General features: G+C 48.9%; 9 protein-coding genes across 9 annotated transcripts; 3 read left to right on the top strand and 6 right to left on the bottom strand.

Moving 5' to 3' along the window:
- Positions 1-3217: 3217 nt before the first annotated feature.
- Positions 3218-3640, bottom strand: EDB91DRAFT_1084747 (fungal hydrophobin; the record flags this gene model as incomplete). Its single annotated transcript, XM_041315809.1, has 3 exons — positions 3218-3265; positions 3319-3480; positions 3536-3640. The coding sequence occupies 3 exons, from the start codon at positions 3638-3640 to the stop codon at positions 3218-3220; spliced, it is 315 nt and encodes a 104-aa protein (XP_041173906.1).
- On the top strand, positions 3513-4160 carry EDB91DRAFT_674141 (uncharacterized protein). Its single transcript, XM_041328053.1, has one exon. It carries the CDS (start codon positions 3701-3703, stop codon positions 4031-4033), a length of 333 nt encoding a protein of 110 aa, XP_041173905.1. The 5' UTR covers positions 3513-3700; the 3' UTR covers positions 4034-4160.
- Positions 4161-6519: 2359 nt separating this feature from the next.
- On the top strand, positions 6520-9674 carry EDB91DRAFT_673970 (DAO-domain-containing protein). Its single transcript, XM_041328052.1, has 7 exons — positions 6520-7061; positions 7115-7295; positions 7381-7544; positions 7592-7770; positions 7818-8477; positions 8546-9340; positions 9478-9674. Exons 1-7 carry the CDS (start codon positions 6722-6724, stop codon positions 9577-9579), a joined length of 2421 nt encoding a protein of 806 aa, XP_041173904.1. The 5' UTR covers positions 6520-6721; the 3' UTR covers positions 9580-9674.
- Positions 9675-10904: 1230 nt separating this feature from the next.
- On the bottom strand, positions 10905-11516 carry EDB91DRAFT_1151850 (uncharacterized protein). The gene is made up of 4 exons (XM_041319448.1): positions 11266-11516; positions 11152-11207; positions 11027-11114; positions 10905-10983 (listed from the first exon to the last, which is right to left on the bottom strand). The coding sequence occupies exons 1-4, from the start codon at positions 11396-11398 to the stop codon at positions 10922-10924; spliced, it is 339 nt and encodes a 112-aa protein (XP_041173903.1). The 5' UTR covers positions 11399-11516; the 3' UTR covers positions 10905-10921.
- Positions 11517-12314: 798 nt separating this feature from the next.
- Positions 12315-15221, bottom strand: EDB91DRAFT_1349080 (uncharacterized protein). The gene is made up of 11 exons (XM_041326000.1): positions 15032-15221; positions 14505-14966; positions 14110-14446; positions 13939-14021; positions 13723-13889; positions 13462-13643; positions 13387-13406; positions 13053-13330; positions 12977-12995; positions 12643-12915; positions 12315-12581 (listed from the first exon to the last, which is right to left on the bottom strand). The coding sequence occupies exons 2-11, from the start codon at positions 14811-14813 to the stop codon at positions 12495-12497; spliced, it is 1755 nt and encodes a 584-aa protein (XP_041173902.1). The 5' UTR covers positions 14814-14966; positions 15032-15221; the 3' UTR covers positions 12315-12494.
- Positions 15222-15917: 696 nt separating this feature from the next.
- EDB91DRAFT_1338341 (uncharacterized protein) lies at positions 15918-16748 on the top strand (the record flags this gene model as incomplete). The annotated part of the gene is made up of 5 exons (XM_041325619.1): positions 15918-16135; positions 16201-16223; positions 16255-16358; positions 16410-16569; positions 16681-16748. Exons 1-5 carry the CDS (start codon positions 16077-16079, stop codon positions 16746-16748), a joined length of 414 nt encoding a protein of 137 aa, XP_041173901.1. The 5' UTR covers positions 15918-16076.
- A 172-nt stretch (positions 16749-16920) lies between these two features.
- Positions 16921-19417, bottom strand: EDB91DRAFT_1302477 (uncharacterized protein; the record flags this gene model as incomplete). The annotated part of the gene is made up of 10 exons (XM_041324991.1): positions 16921-17189; positions 17250-17522; positions 17543-17588; positions 17653-17930; positions 17987-18006; positions 18063-18244; positions 18324-18490; positions 18540-18622; positions 18719-19043; positions 19109-19417. The coding sequence occupies 10 exons, from the start codon at positions 19415-19417 to the stop codon at positions 17097-17099; spliced, it is 1776 nt and encodes a 591-aa protein (XP_041173900.1). The 3' UTR covers positions 16921-17096.
- A 953-nt stretch (positions 19418-20370) lies between these two features.
- On the bottom strand, positions 20371-23039 carry EDB91DRAFT_1302449 (uncharacterized protein; the record flags this gene model as incomplete). The annotated part of the gene is made up of 11 exons (XM_041324990.1): positions 20371-20896; positions 20955-21227; positions 21363-21632; positions 21681-21700; positions 21757-21892; positions 21923-21938; positions 22014-22180; positions 22232-22314; positions 22376-22421; positions 22450-22716; positions 22773-23039. 11 exons carry the CDS (start codon positions 23037-23039, stop codon positions 20810-20812), a joined length of 1632 nt encoding a protein of 543 aa, XP_041173899.1. The 3' UTR covers positions 20371-20809.
- A 411-nt stretch (positions 23040-23450) lies between these two features.
- EDB91DRAFT_1058124 (uncharacterized protein) lies at positions 23451-25656 on the bottom strand (the record flags this gene model as incomplete). Its single annotated transcript, XM_041314133.1, has 10 exons — positions 23451-23540; positions 23597-23869; positions 23927-23945; positions 23993-24270; positions 24333-24352; positions 24398-24582; positions 24633-24799; positions 24849-24931; positions 25000-25336; positions 25387-25656. 10 exons carry the CDS (start codon positions 25654-25656, stop codon positions 23451-23453), a joined length of 1722 nt encoding a protein of 573 aa, XP_041173898.1.
- Between the last annotated feature and the right edge of the window lie 657 nt (positions 25657-26313).

Here is a 26313-nt window from a genome sequence, read left to right as displayed (position 1 = left end):
AGCCTGCAGGTAATGAGAAAAGCAAACAAAATAGACAGACCTAGTGATATATCAGCCGCTGGAAAATGTTATAACAACACAAGAGTGATGTATCAGCCTGCAGGTCACAGGAAAAGCAGATAGACACTAATGATATATCAGCCTGCAGGTAACAAGAAAAGCAAATGAAATAGACAGACCTAGTGATATATCAGCCTGCTGGTCACAGGAAAAGCAGACAGACGCTAATGATATATCAGCCTGCAGGTAATGAGAAAAGCAAACAAAATAGATAGACCTAGTGATATATCAGCCTGCTGGTCATGAGAAAATCAACTAGAAAGACAGTGTTATAACAAAATGACAGTGATGTATCAGAGAAAAGCGGACAGACTCAGTCACGTGATATACAGGACACATTGATACATCTCTCACAAGTAGAACTTATACCAGTGTATAGGTGGGTGGTGTGATACATTACCATGTAAGGATGAAAGGTGTGGATGTATCACCTACCTTCTACAATTACAGTATATGATACATCATACTGCCAGGAAGTTTTCAAATTCCCATATTTTCTCATTGATGATTTTGTCACTTTTGTTAATGACGAGTAAGTTGCTACCAAGTTATTACTAGATGTCCACTAGAGTTCACGCATTTTTGGGGTAACATCTATTACTCCACAACACACAAACATAAAAATTTAATTCTTTGACAGTTCAATAGCCTGACATCAAAAGTACAACATCTGCTAGTTTTTCTTTTGAAAATCAACATGATGAGTCTGGCGGAGAGTTACCACGCAGAAAAGTGCATTTTCCCTAGAGTTCACGCACTTTGTCACACCATGTCACCCGTCTGCCACAATGCCTTTTCACACTCCAGTGTCCACAACCGTTCATATGTACTACTATCATTCTGGGTAATCTGCAACTTTTTCAGCAAATCTTTTGTAACTCGTCAACCACTTCATATTATCTTCCAATAATTTAGAGTGTTGTAGATTCGTACCACCTCTATATAGATCTTATTTTTGCTCATTTTTAGGATGTTGTGGTGTGGTGTTGGATGAAAGCCAAGAAAATTCAGGGTCTGACTGCTAATCTGCAAAATATGGTCACGTCGTGTCACACCTCAGCGCAGCACCGGCACCGTCAACTTTGACTCTCCGCAGCTCTCAATCTGTTGGCATTCAGTCGTCGAACTTGAGCTTGAAGCTTGAAGTTGAAGTTGTGCGAAGCTCTGAATATACTGAATACAGCAATACATTATTATTAAGTATCACGGTTCATGTAGTTATTGTGATTGTACTGGTGATATGGTCCTGAATAGAGTTGACAGCCTGCAACATCATACATCTGTGCCTCATCACCAACTCAAACATCTGCTCTACCAGCCGGTGCAAAGTGAGGAATAGGTGGAGGCTGATGCTGATGTGCGGAATGGTGCATGGGATAATATGGGGGTGCATACCTGGGTGGGGGAAGATCCATGTGCAACATCAAGGGTTGACTCAGAGGGATAGGCTGTGGTTGATAGCCACCACAGCAGTGAAGTTGGCTTCATGAGTCATGTCTTCTTTGGCTTTCTTCTGACGGGTAGTACGCCTGCAGTTTGGTGCCATTGTAACAAGGATGTGAGAATGATGCAAGAGGAGACGACACAACACAATGCAATGCAATGCAAGACTTGGTGTGGAGAGTGCAGATGCCGTGCACTGCCCGAGTGTGCCGTAGAGGAGATTGAATTTATTACACTCTCTCCTATCTGCTGTCACATTTTCATACATGTTGTCAATTCTTCCTCTATAGCATCTTAAAACAACAGGATGACCTTTATCAAAATTGTGTTCTGGAATCCTGACGAGGTGATTGTTATGCTCTAGGTATAACTTTGTGAACATATCTGTAGGATCTATGGGATCTGGATGATTTATGTTCCTGCATGGTCACAAATTACCACTATTTCATCTCTCACAGCTGCAACACTCAAGAAATTTTCATTCTACTTGGACAGTACATCATCTATAAGTAGTCTACATATGCCTGAATTTTTTTGAAGTGAGTCGAGCAGCGTGTTGAGGTGTTTTGAACATTTTGCATATTACATGCTAGTTGCAGATTACTGGGAATGATAGTAGTGTGTTGCAGGACTTCAATTTGGCATTGCGGAGTTTCAATTTACACGGTCTCGATGTAACACTTTGGATAGATTGTCACGTCTGAGGCATATTTCTTTTATTGCAGATGATCCTGACAAGCATGTGGCCCCAGAGAAATTTGTTTTAGTATTCTCTCATCGTGTATAACCATCATACCGCATTCCAGAATTTTATGTGGTAATCTGACCTTTAGAGCGAGCCTTCTATGCCAAAAACTAGCCTCCAGCACCAATAAGTTGGCCATGGAACGAGATCTACTTCGATTTTCTTCAAACAAAAATCATGGCACTGTGTATTATGTTGGGGAGGACCTAAATGCGACACATAAGGATTCCGTGCAGAATTGCGTGTGCTAGAGTCAATGCGCGAACTCTTGGGACACACGGACTGGTGGGACTATCTAGTACAAGTCATGGGTGGTCGACCGCTCCGGAGTATGAATTCTTTTTATAGACTCACTCCGAGACTGTTACACTTGAAGCCAACTTGTTCAACATACATCACAGCTATTACTCAGCTAGTGAAGTTGGGGACTTTAAAACACTAAGGTCTTCATTAACTGAAGGATTTAAGGTATTTCCATGCATGAAGCAGCTGCAGGAATCACAATTGACTTGAGTTCAAGTATCAGGTACTTCCGGCTCTGTCGCTCAGTGGATCGTGCATGTTACACGCACGGCGTACGTGTACTTGACAGTACTCTGCGTATCATAAAAGCAGACATCCATCTAACTTCCACCTCCCCAAAGTCGCATCATGTGGGTGGGCACACATTTCTGATTCTTGGCATCCTCGCAATTCATGTCCGATTCTAACAGCTTTGATCACCACATGGTTGATTGACTTTGTGTATCAGTAGTTGCGGCTGTGGCCACAAGCATCCAAGTAGGAAGCCTACACACGCTCTTTTCGGTCATAAGGTAAGAGAACAGCAATAACTTTCATTGGTAAATAGATAGGTATCATGGTACTTTTACTGACGAGTGCATAGCAGGCAACGCACTGACAAGAATAACGTTCAAAGTATGGCATTACTATCTCAGAGAGCACCTGCATCCTCACGCCATAATCCGTTCAAGCGTTGACATTGATAGGAGTGCAGCCAAGGTTGATGACACCATTCTGCAGAGGGTACGTTAGTTGAGATCTAAAGTCGTGGAACATTTGGCACTCACGTAGCTGTTGTCCTCGCAGCACAGTGGCTGCTGGTTGGCGACACAGCCACTTGAAGTGCCGACGACGGTGACGCCGGAGCATGTGAGACCCACAACAGCGCCAACCTTTGCAACAGCATCGACGATGCCGTACTCAGGGTACATCCACTGAGCCGTTGAATACTACAAGTTTTTTAATGAGAACTTCATTGCAGGTCTTGCAAAATTCAGAACTCACGCTGGTAGAGCTCTCGCAGCACTGAATGGTACCAGTGTCACACTGGCTGCTCTGAGCAACAGCAAAGAGGGCAAACGGAAGGAGAGCGAGAATGCTGGCGATCATTTTAGGTGATAAAAGCTGATTGAGAATGGTCTACTGAGCTCGGTGGGTGGAGATGATAGGATGCTTGAGAGGATACTGGTTCGTCTTTTTTGCCTTGCTTTTATGCATTCTCTGTTGATCAGGCTGTACGGTTACGAAACATTCAAAGGTGAAAATTTTCAATCCAGGCTTCGGATTCTGATCAACAGATCTGTAGTCCCATGTCACTTGGTATTACTCAGTGAGTCAGCAGTACGTTGTCCATCTTCGGCGATAGCATTCAATCCTCGTAGGAGGCTAATTACGCTGCTCTGCCGTACATCCTGCCAGATGATGGGCCAGAACGGCCTGCGATCGCACGCAGAGTCTACAAGTAGCCTATTGGACGCTCGCTCTCGTCACACTCAAAATTAAAATGATTCTTCGGATCGGCATTTGTAGTCACAAGTACTGGTGCCCGAAACAAATTCCTGATATTATTGGGAACTGGACAACACCGTCATCTCCGGAAGTTGCGATTGCAACGGAGGGAGCAGATCACATGTGTGATAACATTTTTGCTGCGTCCGTCTTGATTGAAGGCTAAGTACATCTCCAGAGTATCAGTGGACATGACAGCCTCTTTAATTTCGTGCCATAAAGGGACCGATTGGCGGGCGTCAGCGCTAATCATGCCAGTGCACAACAAAAGTTTGTCGTTGACCGTAGCGTCGATCTAGTGCCGATCAGTCGTCGGCAGCAGCATCCCTGTCCACCTTGAAGGCTGCGGGGTACGATGCCGTGGGAGACATCGCATGTTTTGCCGAATTTTTTACTGGAACATGCTAGACAAGATGAAACACCCGACCATCCCTCGCTGTGTGGAACGCGCAGGTAATGTAGCTCACTGTTGTAGAATTCTGTCGCCCTGCCCACCATTCCTATCCTAGCCGCTCTCTACTGTGTCCTCTTCGTATCATAATCAGTATATTTCAATAGACCTGCTCGTCTTGTCTTTGTCTTTCCATCGGGTCGTGTCTTCCTGTGCCTTTCTCCCCTCCGCGGTCACCGGCTAGTTCTGCAGACGCGGCAGATCCGATCATCATCTGGCCGCTCTGTCGCCCCGCTCTGTTTTTACACAACAAATACAACCAAGTAATTTTTAGCGGTGGTGTCTGTGGAAAGAAAGTTCTTTTTTTCTAGCTGGGGGAAACCGCAGTGATGTACAACATGATATCGCGGCAGATATTTCTGATACATGTTTGTTTATAGCAGACACAATGTTTCCTTCATCATCACGGTAATCTGTCGGTTTTCTAGTCCGATGTGCGAGCAAGTCACTGGAGATTGGCCACTCATAAATGAATACTTTGAGTGTTCCGAACTGGCCAGGTTGGTCCACTTTCGAGGATTAATACGTCCTGAGCATGTTCGATCGTGCGCCGCGGAACGATCGCAAACATTCCGGACGTACAACGTTATTCATGAAACTCTGGCTCTTCCTTGAAGCCAAATGTCCGTGGTATCTTCACTCCCTAGCGGTGAACGTGTTATAACACCTGATAGTGCGCATCGACAATCGACGCCATGTTTCGAAGCATTGCGATGTATCAAAACCCAGGGGTGAGATGCCTCGATAGGGTCGATGGCTTACGAGTCAAATATTTGGTTTGAAGCCATCGATGTTAGCCGGTGAACGCACGATGTCACGGAGTTCCGGATGAAAGTTGCCACTGTTGTCAGCAGAAGAAAAACGGGAATATCGAGAAGACCTTACTTTCGTTATTCGGAGTAGGTCTTTAGCAACCCGCACTATCTTCAAGGTGTCAACAAGGATCGTCGGGATCTAGAGCTCTCCCATGATTCACAAAAGAGGTGAAAGAGTACATCCCAGACAATTCATCCAGGACGGAGAGCCAGTTCAATATCTGGCAGCCCGAAACAACGCCATTCTCAACGTCCGCGCTCTTTTTTGCATGCAACCATACGACGCCTTCACGAGGTCTGCTCGACGTTACGCTCAGCGTCTGCTTATGCCGTCCTGTAGCCTCAACACCATGACTAGGAGACTCACCAGGGCCTCGAAGAAAGATTGTATCATCTCGTCCTGATATATGATTGAGGGCCAGGCTGTGCTTGATAGCTCGTTATGACGATGGTTACATAGGGTGAATGTCCCGATTATACGTAGAAGTACGAGTAAAATTTCCATTTGAGAATAATCATAAGGAACAAATGTAAAAACGCACGTTCAATCATCGCCACCAAAAGTCGACAGCGACAAACCTTCCGTATCGCAGAGTCCATAGTAAAGGATAAACGACGTTGTCACGACCATTCGGTTGATACTATTACCAAGTAAGAAAGTGGGGATCGACGAGCTGTCTGCTAGTCTTCATCTTATCCTCAGTCAAGCGGTCTCTCTTGTAATGAGCACAAAACAGATTGAGACGATGGCATGATAGTGTAATACCTGTTCGGCATGCTCGCGTAAGTGGCAAGAGGACATCGGGTAGAGATCCAGCTTCCCAGAGCACTGGCAACCTAGAATTGTATAACCAAATCGAGCGCTTCCATAACATATCGCAGACAAGGAAGTATGCATTGTGCAATGCAGCAGGAATGGTGGGTATGGCTGTGATCAATCAGGCGAAGATCTCCACAGACTCGGAGATCCGAGTCCACCGAGTCGAGGCTGCCACTGGTTGTGAATAATTTGTATCTGTGTTAGTGCTCACCAGAACGGCAGGACCTACAGCATGGGACGTCAAAATGCAAGGTCAACGTTAGGATAGGCTGTCGCCATAAGTAATGCAATGATAAACTTTGCAATGTAGGGTGAACAAAGCTCAGGGTACTTACAAAGTAGAAGGCAAGAACCGGTTCGCTTAAGCGGGCCGATCAGGCCGCAGCCAGTGAAGTCACGAAGAACTTAGAAGGTCCAAGAGCAGAAACCAAGGTTGGTATCAATGACCACGAGTCTATAAGAGACACGAACGTGCACAAAAACATTGGAGGATACTACTAAGTGTTACGACTAACCTCGCGGGAACTTACGGTGGTAGTAAAGTTAATACCTATTGTCTCCCGTTGTCAGACCTTGAGGAAGGAAGACTAGTCTCGATGGCCCCGCGACTACGGACACTTACCCGGCGTACACTTACCCTCCTGACTTTTTCTACCGCAACAGCAGCAGGCGCTGGATATTTCTACCTCAACTCCGGTCCTGCCTATCCCCAAACAACACACGAGTCTCGACGTCCACCACCACCATGGTCTCCTCCTTCCCGCACAGCAATGATCAACGCCCTAAAGCGCAGTGCTGATCCAAAACAGGGCGAAGAGGACACCCAGTTTGATATATTGGTCGTAGGAGGAGGCGCCACTGGTGCCGGCGTTGCTGTCGATGCTGCAAGTCGTGGGCTACGAGTAGCCTTGGTCGAGAGGGAAGATTTTGCCAGTGGTCAGTCTATTCACTTCCTTCCATTAAACCTTACTACATACGTCTGTTAACAGGTACGTCCTCCAAGTCCACAAAACTTGTCCATGGCGGAGTGCGCTATCTCCAAAAAGCCGTCTTCGAGCTTGACTACGAACAGTACAAACTCGTTCGCGAGGCTCTGCGCGAACGGAAGGTCTTCCTACAGACTGCACCTTATTTGAGCCATATGCTCCCTATCATGCTGCCTATTTATAAGTGCGTCATTGTTCCGTTCGCAACCCAGATCCAATTTCCCCATCTATTCTCCCCTCCAGTGGTCACGTCACTGACGTATATTCAGGTACTGGCAAGTCCCATACTACTGGTCCGGATGCAAACTTTACGACCTCCTCGCGGGTAAGGAGAACATGGAATCATCCTACCTCATGTCCAAGGGCAAGGCACTCGAACAGTTCCCCATGCTCAAAAGCGACGGACTCGTCGGTGCCGTAGTCTACTACGATGGTATGTCCCAATCTAATCCATTCTACCCTCATCCTTACCCCCCTCAGGCCAACACAACGACTCCCGCATGAACATTGCCCTCATCCTCACAGCCATCAAAGCAGGTGCAACCGCCGCCAACTACTGTGGCGTCACCTCCCTCCACAAAGACCCTACCACAGGCCTCATCACAGGTGCCCGCGTAAAGGACCACATCGCAGGAGGTGAATTCGACGTTAAAGCCAAGGTGTGTTCTCCTATTCCACCCCGAATCACAACTCACACTCCCACTAGGTCATCATCAACGCCACGGGCCCATACACCGACTCCCTTCTCTCCCTCTCCACACCCACACATAAACCCATCGTGCGCGCTAGCTCAGGCGTGCACATAGCCCTCCCCTCCTACTACGCCCCCAAAGGCATGGGTCTCCTCGACCCCGCAACAAGTGACGGCCGCGTCGTCTTCTTCCTCCCATGGGAAGGCGGTGTCATCGCAGGCACTACAGACGAGCCATATGACATGCGCGCGCATATCAAACCCCAGGATGAAAAAGACGCGTATTTGAGCGGAGACCATATTCTCCCGCGCGAACATGAGATCCAGTGGGTCATAGACGAGGTGCGTGGGTATCTCAGTGGAGATATCAAGGTGCGGCGCGGGGATGTGCTTTCTGCGTGGTCGGGACTGCGGCCGCTTATCTCATCGGGTGCGGCGGGCGGTACGGAGGCGTTGGTGAGGAGCCACGTGGTCAAGGTGGATGAGGGTGGTATGGTGACCATTGCGGGTGGGAAGTGGACGACCTATCGGGCGATGGCAGAAGAGGCAGTTGATAAAGCGATAGAGGTGGGTTCTGGGTTGAGGGAGAAGGCTGGGAGGTGCCAGACGGAAGAGCTAAGACTTGTAGGAAGCGAAGGCTGGGATCGCAACATGTTTATCGGGCTGATTCAACGTGTGAGTATCAGTATTTTCCCCTCCAATACATTCCGCTTTGCTCTTACTCTTCCTGATGCACCCCGCAGTACGGCCTCGACCCAGAAGTCGCACAACACCTCTCTTCATCCTACGGCTCACAAGCATGGACGCTCCTATCATCCGCGTCTCAAACGCCTGATCCACACCGCCCTCTCTCCATACCATATCCCTTCACGCACTCCGAAATCACATACGCACTCACCCACGAATATGCACAAAAGCCACTCGACGTGCTCCTGCGGCGCACACGTCTAGGCTTCGTCGACGCACGTGCAGCACTCAGCGCCCTACCAGAAGTCATACACGTCATGGGCGACACGCTCGGGTGGGATACCAGGCACAGAGCGGAAGAAGCGAGGAGAGCGGAGGAAGTGCTGCGCGGGATGGGTGCAGGCGGACGAGTGGAAGCGGGTACAGCTTTATCAGGAGAGTCAGGAGAGGGCTGGTTGCGCATGGGAGAGGTGCAGCGGCGCGTGTGTGCGCTATTTGGATGTTCTGCGGCTTCAAGTTTGCGCCAGGTTGTTACTGTGACCTATCCGCGTGCGTTGTTTGAGCCGGGGGAGATTGAGGCGCTGCGGGAGGTGTTTGGGCAGCATGCGTTGGTGCCTGGTAATTCAATTTCTGGCTCTGGCTCTGGCTCTGGTATCGGGACGCAGGAGCAGGAGTTGAAGATGCCTGTGTCAAGGATACAAGAAGCCTTGCATTCTATTGCGGGGCTTGGGTATGCTTACGACAGTATACGGGAGTCGGATTTACGATATGTCCTAAGGGAGGCGGGGCTTTCCGACGTACCTGAGGGGAAGGGGAGGAGGGGTGTGGTGGATTTTGAGGAATTTGTCGAGGTTCGTTCTTGTTCCATCTCCCACTTCCATTCCATCTCTCGTTTCATCCATCGTTTCATCTCCCATCTCATCTCCATCCCTCACCTACCCTCATCACGCTGTTCGTGCTCATACTCATATAAACATTAACCTCACAGATCTGTGGAGATTTGAAAGACGTATCCATCGCACCTGCTGTGAGTAAGAAGGGCGTGCAGAGGAGGAGGATACCTGTTGAGAAGAGCGGTGGTGGTGTTTGAGGTTTGATGTTAGCCTTGCGTCTGGGCTCTTTGCCATAGAGCATTCAATAGGTTTTACAACTTTACATGTACAGTATTAAGTTCTACAGCTATTCGCGGAAGTGGAGAGCTTGTGTGGTAGATCCCCGACCTCCACGTTAGTGGGGGAGGAGGAGTACGTCTAATTTCCTCTACTTTCCTCTGCAACCCACTTTAATTAATTACATGATCGAACCCCATTCACACCATGTTTAGATGTTTTAAAGTGAAGGTTGCATATCCCTCTTGGGTCAGAATCCGGACAAAATCTGCCAAAATCTATCCGCACAAGTTTGGGCCTCCGCCAACCTGGGTTCCACAAGTATTATCAGGGGTCCTGCAGAGATATGGTAAAAGTAGTGGTGGCAGTGCCCGCTGGCAGTGTGATGCTTATATAAGCTATCCACACTACAGTACCGGCATCACTTTTTCGACACCTTCGTACCAGCTTTTTTTTTATATCAACGAACTATCGGATACTTCCCAAAAGCCAAATAACTTAAAAATATATGTAATCTGATTTTTTTGAAATTAAGCGCCCATGTTTCAATTTGTGAATCGATTTTTTATTTTATTCCGCTTGTCAGTCTGTTCAGATTTGCCTGGGCTTTCTCTACAGTTATATCTCGCCAAAAAAGCATCCGAACGAGCCAAAGCAAAGCAACAGGCGGGCCAGTTGACATCTGTATACATACGAAGGGTATCTCCGAGGATGTTGTATTGGACAGGGGCATCAAAAATAATTGCATTGATGGAGGCTTAGACACCTCACAGAGCTTGTATATACACTTCTAAACATTGTTTACACTTACCCGAAGGCCCCTACAGGCCTCCACCAGCGCTAAAAGGAGGCATGCTTCATTTTTTGATGATGAAATTTTCGAACTTCAGATTTTGGTCTAACTGTTTAACGGGTAATATGATCATCAATACATGAAACTGAGTCTATTCCACTGCTCTATTGAAAACGATGGAATTTTGAAGTTGCGGTAGCAAATATATGTTGAGTATGTTTGACATGCCGAAAAAGGTATTCGAGCACTGTAGGATCGACATGTCCTCGATTCAAGGATTACGGAGATTGTCGTTTGGGATGTCCCGACGTCCGATGGACGTGCAGATCTCTGACGAGCAACGCGAAGCCAAGGCCGTCAACCGGAGATTCATTCCTGCCCCAAGACCCCATCGTGCCGCACATCTCCCTTTGAGTTCGAGTCAGCGGAGATTGCCATGCATTTTGGCTCAACTGTTTTCGCCTGAAGTACTAAGGCATCTAAAGCGAGCAACGCCTTTTAAAACACCTGCCTGCTACTTTGGCTTTGCCTCATTCCCTTGTACAAATTCCATCATGTTTACTGCCCACTCCATCATGTTTGCGCTGCTCAGCTTCCTCGCTGGCGCCAATGCGTGTAGTCAAGTGCCCAGCCACATTCAAGGACAACGGCATTACCTTTAAAGTGATCGCTACCAGCCCAGAGAGCGGGGGCACAAATTGCATGTGCGTTGCACCCACACATCTTCGTTGAACAAAGTAACTGAGAGGCCAGCAGATACAGCGCTGGGACTGCAGACAGCGTAACAACCTGTTTCTATTCCACCGTAAGTGCTTTCTGGATGTTGTGTAGCTCGTTGTTCTCGGTTAACATGCTAGCGATGGCATCAAAAGACCGGCCGGTCGGAAGGGGGGATTCCGTCTTGTCCGCGCCAAGCAGCCGTATTGAAGGGTCACTGCCCAAAGTGATGTGAAAAGGTGGGGGAGACGAAGCAACCGACAGGGGGAGCGATGTTTGTCTGCAGACATCCGGGTGTACGCCAGTGCTTAGACAACATCTATTATAAGAATCTCCAAACAGTCTAGTCTTGCCTCGGCCAGTTGCATCATCCCTATTAGAATCATCCTGCAAATCAGCCTATCAATGCCATGGTAATCAACCAACCTCATCAGGATTGTCTGTTCTCTCCGCGCCCGGTTCCTCCTGCAATCCAAGCTCCGGACTCAGAGCGCTCGTCCCAGATCATGCACGCAGCCGAGCAGTCTGGCAGAGCTACATCTGTGAGGGGCCTCTCTTTATGTTCACAATTTGAAGTTTTCCCTAGCTTAAGTGAGCACTCTCATTGGTGGAGAGGACTAGAAGTTCGAGACTATACCAAACAGGGATCGTTCAACGATAGTTTTTCGACGGGTCCAACTTGTAGACCCTCCCGTGTAAACTTAGACTAGCTAGAGATAGTTTGTCTGATGTGTCATAATTAGACGAATTAGAAGGCTAGCACTGAGCGCTGAGCAGGACTGTAATTTAAGGAAGTTGGAACAGTCATAGTACTATCGGATACCACAACTTCGGACAACCACTTGTTCGGATAGTCACACAATGTAACAGAGTACTCGGTTCTCTTCCTCTCGTCACTCACTTACTAACATCACTCGCGGAAATTTCGCCGGGTCTAAATGCAACATCACATAATCAAGACGCCAGGACTCCGGCGCTGCCGACTACGGACATTGAGCAGACCATCTTGAGAGCAGACGTTCAATCTTTTGAGTACTTGGCTGCTGAGGGGATCTCCTATCACCGGTTGGACAGGGTCACAATGACTGAAAGTGTGCGGTTATCCCAGGAAGTGTTTTGGATACAGCAATGAAGGAAGTGAGCGTCTCAGTGACCAGACACTCACTATAACTTTTGTATTTCATTCCTCACCACGAGCCATTCAAATTCATCTTCAAAAAAAAATCAGCTATTAGCTTTGGTACATATTTATCATGATACTGGTCAATAATGGTCTCCCCTAGCTAGCCCTTACATAGAGGAAGGAATATTAAGTCGCACGATGATGATACATCGGACGCGGGTATCGAAAAACATATACGAAATAATCGCATTGATGACGCGTTTTCACAATTTGGCCTTCGCCTTTACCTCCCTTTCATAATCCTCCACCAACACCCGCCTCAACACCTTCCCAGTCGGCAACTTCGGAATCTGTCCAAGAGCTCAATCAACCCACCCATTTAAAATCAAATGAGATGAGAAAGAAACCTACCGTCTCCACAATCTTAATGCCCCCCCTCAACCACTTATAGCGACTTAGCCGCTCCTGCACCCACGTATCAAGCTGTGCCACGACTTCTTTTTTGCCCAGCGCCATGCCTGCCGGGGATAGCACGATCCATGCATGCGGGATACGTTCGTCTGAGGTACGCCCGCCCGAAACGCCCGCGACGGACACGTCAGTGATGAGGTTGTCCGGCTGTGCCAGGATCGTGTTCTCGATTTCGGCCGGGGAGACTTGCATTCCTGAAATTTTGAGCGTGTCCTGCGAGGATGAGGTAAGTACAACACGAAATGAGTAATATATGTGAGTGGTGCAAGCTTGCCTTGGTGCGGTCTTCGAAGCTACAACAGGGGTAGATCAGCTTGATATAATTTACCGTACACGTCAGACCAACTTACAAAAGCACTCCGTCCTCATCGATCCGTAACTGGTCACCTGTGCGCAACCACCCATCGACAAACGTTTCCCGTGTCGCCTTGTCATTTCCCCTGTATCCCAGCGCCGTAGCGCCTCCGCGGACGAGGAGCTCACCAGGCTCGTTCGGACCTGCAAGGGATCCGTCGGGACGGATAATGCAAGCTTCCACGCCAGGAACCAGAATTCCAACAGAGCCCGGCTTGTTCTTGGCGCGTCCGTTGAGCAGGCCAGGGATGGGCTTCGTGGCGATGGTCATTGTCTATCTCAAACGACGAGGTCAGAGGTCGGAAAGAGTGTAGAAAGGGGATCCCTTACGAATTCGGACATGCCATAGCCTACAAGACTTAACAGTAGTACCAGATATCCACGCACTATGTATAGAGAACGCACCTTCGGAAACTCTGTCTACGTCTTGGAAACGTGCGCAAAGCTGGTCGGCAAGCTGGGACGGGAGATACGCGGCGCCGCTGGCGACTGCCTTAACCGAGCTCATATCAGTGGTTTTGAACCGCGGATGGTGGACGATCTGGTGTATAAGTGAGGGGACGAGAAATATGGTCGTGATGTGGTATCTACATCGCGGGTCAAGCATCAGTACGAGTACTTAGCGCTATACCATGCATATACTCAATGCACTGGGTATGTACTTACTTCGGGACGCTGTCGAAGAATGAATCGATGTTCCACTTCGGCAGCATGACGATCGTGAAAGGTTTAAGGAAGTTGAAGAAAGCGGTCGTGCAGAGGCCAAGAGAGTGATAGACCGGAAGGATATTGAACGTTACTTCGAGCCCATTAGGGGTGTTCCATACTGGTGGCTGGTGAAGGATTTAGGAAGACTAAGAAAGGAGGATCGGACTGACATACGGCTCGAACTTTAGCTGTTTCCATACCGGCTACCATCGCTCCTAGGGTGGCACAGGCGATATTTCGGTGGGATATCATGATGGCTGTGCAATGAAGTCAGAAAACGTTGCGTAGGCGGTGTGTTCATGTCTCTGCGGTTCGGGACGTTGGACCAGTAAAAGAGATACGTGCCTTTTGGAGGACCACTTGTCCCACTGGAATAGATCAGGTATGCCAGAGTGTCCTTGGTTGCATGACGGACTGGCAGTCGTGGAATGTTATCCTTACGAGCAGAGGAGACGAGCTGATCGTAGCTTATGTAACCGTTGTTCTCCCCTTCTAGAAGGTAAATTCGATCAGCTGGGAGACCCGAAGTCAAAGCGAGCGGCAACAGAGAAGGACTAGTAAAAATCCTAGTCGGGTGCGCTAGCGCATTCGCGTGTTTGAACTCATACGGCGTTGAGTAGGATGAGAACAGCGCAAATGGGACTGTGATAACGAGTAATGAATGCATCAGGGCGACATAGTCCTGAGGAATGCACCATGTCACTTTACAGTCTCAACAAAAAGACGGAAACGCAACGTACTGGGCAATTCTCGCTCAGGATACCTACAAGTTCTCCATTCTCTGGGCGAAGACCTAGACCACCCTGCGCCACATCGGCACCCAGTGAGGTAGCGCCATCGCGGACACGCTCGACGAACTCCCTGAACGAACGCCGCTGGCCAGTAGCTACATTCACGAACAAGGTGTAGTCTGGCCACTCCTTCTGGTCAGGTCGATTGAAGAGCAGGTGGTGAACATTTGATTCGGGGACCTTTGGCAGGTCAGGGAAGAGTGACTTATAGTACATGCTTGACCCCCGATCGGGCCCCCAGGAATCAGGAATCAGCATTGCGTTGGCTGAGGATATGGATTCTGCAACGTCCTGTAATCGACGCACTTTTATATGATGGGACGTAACCGGACTTGTACGATTGTGGTTGGTGCCATTCGACTGTATTACTCAGGGCGGACCATGTAGCGGAACATTAATCGCTTTCCTTAACTAATAGCGGTAGTTTCAAGTGGGGAGGCAGCGATTCAAGGCACAGTCAATCAGTTAGTACTTACGTTATCTAATGGGGGGCGCATGACAGCGGAACGCATACCCACGTCACCTGTTCGCGACCTTGACTTGGTCCCCAAGTTGGACGCCATTATCTCCTGAGTTGATAGTAATACACTAGGGGTCGAGCGCTGCCCCTTGTGAAGCGAGATCTTGGTGCGAACTTTCCAAGGCATTCAAGCGTTTGCCTGCAGGGTTCAACAGAGGGTTGTTCGCACCCACCGATATTTAAGGTTTCATGCTACACGTGACCAAGATAACATGGATCAATATATATAAACCTTATTAACCCGATGAGTATTGCCAAGATTTGTAGAGTTTACGGGGTCCAGCCTTTACTAAAACACGTCATCGCAATCGTACTATCCCTTCCGGTGCAATTGGCACCCCACGGAAGTCTGCAGTCACGCTTTTTTGCAGGGTTTCGTGTGACGGAATGTGACTAACGGTGACCAATTGTAACGAATGTATCACGTTTTCGCGCTAAAATGTGTGACCTGCCGACTTCTGTGGGGTGCCGATTGTAGCGGAAGGGATAGTATAGTTTCCGCTAGATAGGGAGCCGATCTATTTCGGAATGGTAACAGGTAACACATCACCCGCTCTGATTTCATGATTTCATACAAACTTATGGACTTCAAGTCGGGACCTGCCAACTGCGTCCGAGTCGGCAGAAACCTTGCTTGCAGTATTTATAATTGTGTTTCAAAATGCTCAATACTCGTTCTGTTTTATCGCTCACACTCAAACGTGTTTCAGCAGCTGGTCGCGTTGTCACGTATGAGTTAGTGGACATGTCGTTATAAGGTATGAACCTCACGTGATATGCGTTACAGCAGGGTGGAGCATCCCTTGGCAGACACAAAACAATGTTAACGAGAATGAACCGTTGTGATTTGTTTGTTCCCGATGACGGAATCGGCTGTGATACACGCCCACAACGTATATGCGGTAATTCTGGTCCCGTTTCAGGTTCAGGTTATGGGGGCGCAGGAGCAGGAGTGATTAATCGAGGATGTCTGTATTGAGGAATCAGGATACGAGAAAGCCATGCGCTCTGTTGCGGGGCTTGGGTATGCCTATGTCAGGTTGTGGGTGTCGGATCTCCGGTATGTATAGTACGGGAGGCCAGGCTTTGCGATTTTGCCTGAGGGGAGGGGGAGATATGCGGTAGAGTATCTGAAGGAATTCATCGAGGTTCGTTCTTGTTCCACCTCCCATTTTGTAGATCTGTGGAGATTGAAAGATGCGTCGATCGCGCCTACTGTGAGCAAGAAGGGCGTGCAGGGAAGGAAGATACTTGTTAAGCATAGCGGTGGGTGTGATGGTAGCGTACGTCTGGACTCTTTGTGATACTAATTGAACATTTACTACGTTTTACAGCTTTACAGAAGTAGAGAGCTTCTGAAGGCTTCTGAAGTGGATGCAATAATGGACGAAGACTTCGTCTGCATCCCTACGTTTGCCTCAGGGGCTCTCATTTTTTTGCTGTGCCCTCGGGAGACAATACAGAATGGATGCAGAAATGACCAGTGGTTGAATGGTGTGCTTATTTTTATTCGCCGGGTCATTCAATACCATGAAATCAGGATACTATATTCAAATTTCTCCGAATTTGCTTGTGCACCATGAAATAAATCACTTTTCAATAAAGATTCACGACAATCGGAGCAGCAGTCGTCGGCGAACAATTTTTCGAAAACATCAAATCCACATGGTTGAAAATGTCGCGTTGCGGTTGTGCCAACAGCAATAAAGTAAGTGATCAGACAAGCATTCACTCCAAGTTTTATTTCTATCGCATTCCGAGTTCTCAAGAACCAAGAGCCACGAGCCAATTCATTCATACTATCAGCGAGTGACTGTTTACCAATTTAACAATTACAATCATTAACTATGGTAGATGACATGATACTAGACAGCAAGTCGCACATGATAATACATCGGGTGAGGGTATATATACGATATACATGCATTCATATCAGTTACCACCTAGCAATATCGTTCCACCAAACGAAAAAAAAAATGTATTCATGACGCGTCGTCACAGGTTTCCTGTTGCATTCGTCTTCACAGTTTCGCCTGAGCCTGAGCCTTCACCCCCTGTTCATGCTCCTCCACCAACACCCGCCTCAACACCTTCCCAGTGGGCGTCTTCGGAATCTACCCAAAAGCTCATTCAACCTATCCCCCAAGATGAAATGAGATGAGAAAGAAACCTACCGTCTCCACAATCTTGATGCCCCCCCTCAACCACTTATACCGACTCAGCCGCCCTTGCACCCATGTATGGAGCCGTGCTATGACCTCTTTCTTACCCAGCGCTACGCCCGCCGGGGATAACACGATCCATGCACGCGGGATACGTTCGTCTGAGGTACGCCCGCCCGAAACGCCCGCGACGGTCACGTCAGTAATGAGCTTGTCCGGCTGCGCCCGGATCGCGTTCTCGATTTCGGCGGGAGAAACTTGCATCCCTGATATTTTGAGCGTGTCCTGCAAGAAAACGTAAATACAGCATAAGGTGGGTGGTGCGGTCTTGCCTTGGTGCGGTCTTCGAAACTACAATAGGGGCAGATCAACTTAGCATGACTAGTGGCATACCGTGCTCATTAGACCAACTTACAAAAGCACCCCATCCTCATCGATCCGTATCTGGTCACCCGTGCGCACCCACCCATCGACAAACGTTTCCCGTGTCGCCTTGTCATTTCCCCTGTATCCCAGCGCCGTAGCGCCTCCGCGGACGAGGAGCTCACCAGGCTCGTTCGGACCTGCAAGGGATCCATCGGGACGGACAATGCAAGCTTCCACGCCGGGGACCAGAATTCCAACAGAGCCCGGCTTGTTCTTGGCGCGTCCGTTGAGCAAGCCAGGGGTAGGCTTCATGGCGATGGTCATTGTCTATCTCAAACGACGAGGTCAGAGGTCGGAAAGAGTGTAGAAAGGGGATCCCTTACGAATTCGGACATGCCATAGCCTACAAGACTTAAACAGTAGCACCAGAGATCCACGCACGATGTATAGAGAACGCACCTTCGGTGACTCTGTCTACGTCTTGGAAATGTGCGCAAAGCTGGTCGGCAAGCTGGGACGGGAGATACGCGGCGCCGCTGGCGACTGCCTTAACCGAGCTCATATCAGTGGTTTTGAACCGCGGATGGTGGACGATCTGGTGTATGAGTGAGGGGACGAGAAATATGGTCGTGATGTGGTATCTACATCGCGGGTCAAGCATCAGTACGAGTACTTAGCGCTATACCATGCATATACTCAATGCACTGGGTATGTACTTACTTCGGGACGCTGTCGAAGAATGAATCGATGTTCCACTTCGGCAGCATGACGATCGTGGAAGGTTTGAGGAAGTTGAAGAAAGCGGTCGTGCAGAGGCCAAGAGAGTGATAGACCGGAAGGATATTGAACGTTACCTCGAGCCCGTTAGGGGTGTTCCATACTGGTGGCTGGTGAAGGATTTAGGAAGACCAAGAAAGGAGGATCGGACTGACATACAGCTCGAACTTTAGCCGTTTCCATACCGCCTACCATTGCTCCTAGGGTGGCACAAGTGATATTTTGGTGGGATATCATGATGGCTGTACAATGGAGTCAGAAAACGTTGCGTGCGGTGCGTCCATGTTTCTGCGGTTCAGGACGTGTGACCATAAAAAGATACATGCCTTTGGGAGGACCGCTTGTTCCACTGGAATAGATCAGGTAGGCCAGAGTGTCCTTGGTTGCATGACGGACTGGAACCCGTGGGATATTATTCTTGCGGACAGAGGAGACGAGCTGATCGTAGCTTGTGTGGCCTTTATTGTCCCCCTCTAGGAGGTAAATTCGATCAGCTGGGAGTCCCGCAGTCAAAGCGAGTGGTAGTAACGAGGGACTGGCAAAAATTCTAGTCGCCCGCGCCAGCGAATTGGCGTGTTTAAGCTCATACGATGTTGAGTAGGATGAGAACAGTGCAAAGGGGACTGTGATAACTAGTAGCGAATGCATTAGGGCGATATAGTCCTGAGGAATATACCATGTCACTTTACAGTCTCAACTGAAAAATGGTAATGCATCATGCAACGCACTGGGCAGTTCTCGCTCAGAATGCCTACAAACTCCCCATCCTCTGGACGAAGACCTAGACCACCGTGTGCCACATCAGCACCAAGTGCAGTAGCGCCATCGCGGACACGCTCTACAAACTCCCTGAACGAACAGCGCCGACCAGTAGCCACATTCACGAACAAAGTGTAATCTGGCCACTCCTTCTGGTCAGGCCGACTGAAGAGCAGATGGTGAACATTTGATTCGGGGACCTTTGGCAGGTCAGGGAAGAGTGACTTGTAGTGCATGCCTGACCCCTGACGAGGGCCCGAAACTTCAGGGATCAGCATTGCGTTGGCTGAAGATACGAATTCTGCAACGTCCTGTGATTGACACACTTTTATACGATTGACGTACGGGCTTTTATATGATGCGATATAGCCGGACTCATAGATCAGTGACCACTACTTAGCCCCCCTAGTTGGGTCATAATAGAAGGAAGACAGTCTGATACCTTCTTGAGTATGTGAATACGTACCTGTAACATGACCACCCGGGTTCAAACACCATCACGCCGGAACTCAATATTCAACTGTCAGAGATTGTCAGCTGTTTCATGAGGCAGGACGGACCATGTATTTTTGAAGCCTTTTAACTAATAACAGGAGTGTCAAGTGGAGCGGCAAGGCTGCCAAGGCAATTGCGTTATTGTAATGAAGAACCTGCATACCCCACAGTACCCGTTCCTGACAAGGTGCGACACCCCGGCTTGAATGCAGGGTAGTACTAGTTACTTTGGCACGTTCCCAAGGTGATGGTGCCACGTCCCATTGATCCTCGACCCGCAGGAGCTACGAGAAACACACGAAGCATAGTTTTGACTTACCTACATATTCTCATCTCCGACTTCCTTCTATTCGGTCTTCCTAGGAGAAACTATCTGGATATCTGACCAATGAGATGGCGAGGTTTTTACTACATAATGAAGCTGTGACACCTGATACCTTCAGTTAGCAGTAGCGTAATCGGCCAAACAACTCAGTCTACATACCGTTTACCGGAAGAAATCACATTCCCCCGGATCAAGCGAAGGTTTGAACTGCTACTTGTCTTAGCAGTGACACGTGGTCGATACAGAGTTGCTCCACATGAGCACCCTGGGAGGATTTCCTTTCTGGAGATTCAACCCGTTGAGATATGTAGAGGGTATGAAGTTTCGTGATAGATCAGGTCTTGGAAAATTCGTCTAAGCGCCTCCGTTTCTTATACTATGGACAAATAAAAGGGACGACCCTGTTCGGTCACTAAAACTCTCAGAAAGGCAACCATGTGTACACCCTCATGTACAGGTAGGCCACAGCGATGCCTGTCCCCACTACCATGTTCTTGACCGTGGTCTCTTACAATTGGTGGTCTCAGTTCAAAAAACGAAGTCGGCAACTGTGATTCTCGACACTGCAATGTTTCTGAAAGTTGGGCTTAGCTGCCTGATCATAGTTGTGGGACCCGAAGCAGTTCGATGCCTCGATCGTGTCACTGGCGCTATCGTCCTCGAGCTCGTTCGTGCACACTACAAGGTGACCCGCTGTTGTTTAGTAACCTCTGAGTTGAGAATTTCCGAGCATAAGCTGGGTGCTGTACTTTCGAAGTAAGTGGTGCAAGGTGCGCCTCTGTTTGGTACCGCTCCAAGGTCCGCTCAAGCGAAAAATCTGAATCCTGGTCTATCGATTTGAAGATAGCTGTCATAATTTCGCCTTCGCCTTCACCTCCCTTTCATACTGCTCTACCAACAGCCGCCTCAGCACCTTCCCAGTCGGCGACTTCGGAATCTACCCAAGAGCACAATCAACCACTCCCAAAATGAACCAAAAAGACACAAAAACCTACCATCTCCACACTACCAATCCCTCCCCTTAACCACTTATATCGACTCAACCGCTCCCGTACCCACGCATCGAGCTGCGCTACGACCTCTTTCTCACCCAAGGCAGCGCCTGCCGGAGAGAGCACAACCCACGCACGCGGGATGCGTTCGTCCGAGGTACGCCCGCCTGAAACGCCCGCGACGGTTGCGTCAGTGATGAGTTTTTTCGGGTGTGCCAGGAGAGTGTCTTCGATTTCGACAGGGGAAACCTGCATGCCCGAGATTTTGAGCGTGTCCTGTGACGGGTCAGTATAGCACTATGTATACTGTGCAAGCTTGCCTTGGTACGGTCCTCAAAGCTACAAAAGGTGCAGATCAGCTTCGTATGGTGATGGGCGTGCCGTACTCATCAGACCAACTTACAAAAGCACCCCATCCTCATCGATGCGCATTTGGTCGCCCGTATGGACCCACCCATCAACGAACGTCTCCCGCGTCGCTTTGTCGTTTCCCCTGTATCCCAGCGCCGCAGCACCCCCACGTATGTGGAGTTCACCCGCCTCGTTTGGCCCCGCGAGGGACCCATCAGGACGAACAATGCGAGCTTCGACTCCAGGGACGAGAATTCCGACAGAACCAGGCTTGTTCTTGGCACGTCCATCGAGCATACCAGGGAGAGGTTTCATGGAAACGATCACTGTCTACCTCGGGCAGTGAGGTCGAAGGGGTTGTAGAGGGAAATCACTTACGAATTCGGACAAACCGTAGCCTGTGAAGGTAAATATTAGTACGGTGATCCTCGCGCAAGGGGAGTGGAGAATGCACCTTCATTAACTCTTTCCATGGCTGGGAAGCGGGCGCAAAGCTGGGCGGCGAGCTGGGGGGGAAGGTGTGCAGCGCCACAGCCGATTCCTTTAATTGAGCTCAGATCGGCAGTTTTGAAGCGGGGATGATGAACGAGCTGGTGTACAAGTGATGGGACGAAGCTTACGGACGTGATGTGGTATCTACATCGCGGCTCAAGTATGAGTACTGGTAGTACTGGTAGCATACATATATTAAAGCACTTTGTATGCACTTACTTGGGGACGCTGTCGAAGAATGAATCGATGTTCCACTTCGGGAGCATCACAATCGTGGAAGGTTTAAGGAAGTTGAAGAAACTGGTCAGGTAGAGGCCGAGAGAGTGGTAGATTGGAAGAATATTGAAGGACACTTGAAGCCCTTCAGGGGTGTCCCATATTGTTGGCTGGCGAAGGAGTCAAGGAGACCATGAAGGCAGTGTAGGATACATACATACCTCTTCGACTTTGACTATTTCCATAGCGCTTACCATCATTCCCAAGAGGACATTAATAATATTTCCGTGGGATAGCATAACGGCTGCATTTTGGAGTCAGAAATATTGCGTAGACGGCGCGTCTATGTTCCAGCGATAAGATACATGCCTTTGGGAAGACCGCTTGTCCCGCTGGAAAAGACCAGGTATGCTAGAGTGTCCATATTAGCATGGCGGACCGGCAGCCGTGGAATACCATTCTTGCGAGCAGAAGAGACGAGCGAATCATAACTTGTGTACCCTTTATTCTCTCCTTCTAGGAGATGGATCCGGTCTGGCGGGAGACCTAAGGTCAAAGCGAGTGGCAGTAACGAGGCACTGGTAAAAATCCTAGTTGCCCGCGCAAGTGAATTGGCGTGGTTGAGCTCGTACGGCGTAGAGTATGATGAAAACAGCGCAAAAGGGACTGTGATTACTAGTAGCGAATGTATCAGCGCGATATAGTCCTGAGAATTTATCATATCACTTTACAGTCTCAGCCGAAAACAACAATGCGACGCACCGGGCAGTTCTCGCTCAGGATACCCACAAGCTCGCCGTTCTGTGGACGAAGACCTAGGCCGCCCTGTGCCACATCAGTATCCAGTGCAGTAGCGCCATCGCGGACACGTTCGACAAACTCCCTGAACGAACGCCGCTGGCCAGTAGCTACATTCACGAACAAGGTGTAATCTGGCCAATCCTTCTGGTCAGGCCGGTTGAAGAGAAGGTTGTGGACGTTTGGCTTGGGGACTGTTGGTAGATCAGGGAAGAGTGACCTGTGGTACATGATAATTTAACACCACTTCAGTGCTTCAGGTGAGAACACACCAGAATCGTCATTCCTTTTATATGACGAGGTGAACCCGTGGTTATTATAACATGACCGATTTAAACTTTCATTGCCGTCGCGCCGGCGTGAGCTTGAATCATTGAGGCTATCGATCCTTACTCAGGGCGGACTATCACGTGAAGCGCTTCTCAGTGAGCTGGCAGCCTGGCACCTAATACCACGGACTCGGCAGCTGATCTTCTCAAGGGGAGTTACGTTGGAGTTACACGATCACCGGCCGCGTGGTCCTGGGGGATTGTGCCAAGTGTTGATCAAAGATAGACAAAGGAATAAGATAGCTTCCGGTATAATCCCGTCTATGTCAAAATTCTGTCGGATAGTGATAGAATAAGTATTGTTTGTCTAGACCTAGAGCTTGGCCTTAATTGCCTTCTGCCCGTTCTCGTATTTTTCGACCAACTGTCTTCTTAGTACCTTTCCTGTAGGTGATTTTGGAATCTGTAAAGATTCTGCATAAACACATCAACGCCTTCGAGAAGAAACTAGAGACGCACTATATCAACCACTTCGATGCCTCCGCGGAGCCATTTATATTTACTCAACGACTCGCGAACCCATGCGTCGAGCTTTGCAATCGTTGCAGAAGCTCCCAATTTGTGGCCCTCAGAAGACAAAACGACCCATGCCCGGGGTATCCGCTCGTCAAGAGTGCGTCCGCCACTCACGCCTGCGACTGAGGCGTCAACAATAAGTTTATCTGGGTGCACCAGGAGTGTATTTTCGATTTCTACAGGAGAAACCTGCAATCCCGAGACCTTGAGCGTGTCCTATGACCATGGGAAATAGGTAAGTAAGGGTAGTTTTTCTCCCTCAGTAACTCATACCTTTGCTCTATCCTCGTAGCTGCGCCGCAATCAGAGAAGCCGTCATCGCTGTTTCAAGAAACTCACAATAAAACGCCATCTTCATCTATTCGTATCCGATCTCCAGTATGAAGCCATCCATCGACGAACGTTTCCTTGGTTGCTTTCGTGTTATTACGGTACCCAAGTGCAACGCATCCTGCTCGGACGTGCAGCTCTCCGGGCTCGTTCACGGCGGCCAGCGTTCCGTCATCACGTACCACCCGAACCTCAATGCCAGGAAGCAAGACACCTGTAGAGCCTGGCTTGTTCTTCGCTCGCCCATTAAGCACGCCAGGATAGGGTTTGTTAGCAATAGCTATTGTCTGACAAATGAAGAGCCGAACGTCATTGCCACATATGTGATTCACTGGGCGACAAAACTCACGCTTTCAGACATGCCATAGCCTACGAAAGATTAACAACGTGCCAAAATAAATGTTTGCAGCCTACCTTCACCTATCCGCTCGACGGCGCCCTTGAAACGAGACAGCAGTGCTTCAGAAAGTGGCACAGGCAAGTAAGCGGCTCCGCAAAGCACGGTTTGGACAGTACTGAGGTCAGCGGCCTGGAATTCAGGGCGATGAACGAGTTGATGGACCAAGGAAGGAACAAGGTATATAGTGGTGGCGCGGTATCTGAAACGATTGAGCTATCACTGCAGATGTGCGTTGAGGGATTTGCACACTTAGGAATAGCGTCAAGGTAAGCATTGATGTCCCATTTCGGAAGCAAGACGACAGTGATTGGCGAAAAGAACACCCGAAAACACGACACATGCAATCCGTACGTGTGGTGTATTGGGAGAACGTTAAATAGCACCTGCATACCATTGGGACCATTCCAAACGGGTGGCTGACTGCCAGTTAAGCATATTGCCACACAAGCGAAAACGGACACCTACTTTCTGGACTTTGGCCGCTTCTTCTCCCACCACCTTGATCTGAAGGATCGAATTCGTCAAGTTTCCATGAGATATCATAACAGCTGTTGAAGGAGCGATGAGGTGGATTTCCAATATGATTATAGCATGAAAAATAATGCAGAACAAATACCTTTTGGAAGCCCACTTGTTCCGCTCGAGAAAACTAGGTATGCTAAAGTGTCTCGTGAGGCATGTTTTACAGGCAATCGAGGGATCCGGTTGTGCCGAGCGCGACTGACAAGATCTTCATAACTCAAGCGACCTTCGTCGTGACCTTCCAGGATGTATATCCGATCATTCGGGAGACCTGAGGTCAAAGCGAGGGGGAGTAATGAGTGGCTGACAAAAATTCGGGTCGCCTGCGATAGTGACACCGCGTGTTTGAATTCGAAAGAAGTTGAATACGCAGAAATCAAAGCAAAAGGTACTGTAATTGCCAAAAGAGAATGCAATAGCGCAATATAGTCCTAAGGTTCCATGAATTGATAGTATATGGTTGGCTGGGATAGAAGCGTACCAGGCAGTTGTCGCTCAGGATCCCGACGATCTCACCATTCGCAGGAGAGATGCCGAGACCACCTTGCTCGATGTCAGTTCCTAGAGCGGTAGCCCCATCGCGCACACGCTCTACGAATTGACGGAAAGACCACCGTTTATCGGTGGTCGCATTCACGTACAACGTGTAATCCGGCCAGGTTTGCTGGTCCGGGCGGTTAAGGAGCAAGTGATGGACATTACCCTCTGGCACATCAGGGAGGTCGGGGTACATGGACTTGTAGTACATCATGCCAAGTCACTTGGGTGAGTAGGAAAAGGCTAGTAAGTGCAGAAAACGATCCATCAGACGAAACATATATATGGCTTTTATTAGTGAGTGAATTGGAGTCTCGAGGCATGCGGAATGGCTATTGCTATAGCCGGTCGTGGGGCCCTGGGAAGGTTCGAAATCAATTGAAACTTGACATTGATTTTACACGTCACTCACCTCACTAATACTAACATCTAGTAGAAGTACTTACATAGTGCCATTAATCTCTCTTCTTGAAGGTTCGATATCCAGAAGCAATATCATCTATAAATCCTAATACGATCCCTTGCGGATGGATTAGTGACAATGGAGATGAGTCATGGTGGTGGTAGTAAGTAGAACCGGGTACACGATCTTTTTTTTAGATGTCTTTAGCCGGTCGACCTTCTCCTTGTGGGGGGCTGTCAAACATTTGTTCCCTTAAGTCCACTTCTGCACCCGCTCTTTGGGAAGTATGTATGATCTCTTCCTATGACAATACTGCACCCTCTTATTGCTCGATAAGACCTCTGCAAATCAAAGCATCGTATCCATCGGTTAGCATTGCAGAGTAGATCATTCCCGCGGGGTTGTCAGTTCTCTTACCGTCAAACCGCCACGGCGGCCGCTGGGCATTGGCGGCTCAGCGATGGCCGG

Source organism: Suillus paluster, assembly GCF_016628075.1.
Source record: "Suillus paluster strain FC165 chromosome Unknown EDB91scaffold_58, whole genome shotgun sequence".
NCBI lineage: Eukaryota > Fungi > Basidiomycota > Agaricomycetes > Boletales > Suillaceae > Suillus > Suillus paluster.
Note: the sequence above shows the minus strand (reverse complement) of the source record. Positions and strands in the feature narration are given on the sequence as shown.

Bases quoted from the DNA above. Each gene is read 5' to 3' on its own strand.
- EDB91DRAFT_674141 (XM_041328053.1), top strand. From the start codon at position 3,701: ATGCTTGAGAGGATACTGGTTCGTCTTTTTTGCCTTGCTTTTATGCAT.
- EDB91DRAFT_673970 (XM_041328052.1), top strand. From the start codon at position 6,722: ATGGCCCCGCGACTACGGACACTTACCCGGCGTACACTTACCCTCCTG. The intron at 7,296-7,380 runs GTGCGTCATTGT...ACGTATATTCAG, and splicing joins ATCATGCTGCCTATTTATAA to GTACTGGCAAGTCCCATACT. The intron at 7,771-7,817 runs GTGTGTTCTCCT...CACTCCCACTAG, and splicing joins AATTCGACGTTAAAGCCAAG to GTCATCATCAACGCCACGGG.
- EDB91DRAFT_1151850 (XM_041319448.1), bottom strand. From the start codon at position 11,398: ATGTCTGCAGACAAACATCGCTCCCCCTGTCGGTTGCTTCGTCTCCCC. The intron at 11,208-11,265 runs GTCTTTTGATGC...CACAACATCCAG, and splicing joins TCCCCCCTTCCGACCGGCCG to AAAGCACTTACGGTGGAATA. The intron at 11,115-11,151 runs GTATCTGCTGGC...TGTTCAACGAAG, and splicing joins CTGTCTGCAGTCCCAGCGCT to ATGTGTGGGTGCAACGCACA.
- EDB91DRAFT_1349080 (XM_041326000.1), bottom strand. From the start codon at position 14,813: ATGCTGATTCCTGATTCCTGGGGGCCCGATCGGGGGTCAAGCATGTAC. The intron at 13,644-13,722 runs GTAAGTACATAC...CCCGCGATGTAG, and splicing joins TTCTTCGACAGCGTCCCGAA to ATACCACATCACGACCATAT. The intron at 12,582-12,642 runs GTAGGTTTCTTT...GCTCTTGGACAG, and splicing joins GCATTAAGATTGTGGAGACG to ATTCCGAAGTTGCCGACTGG.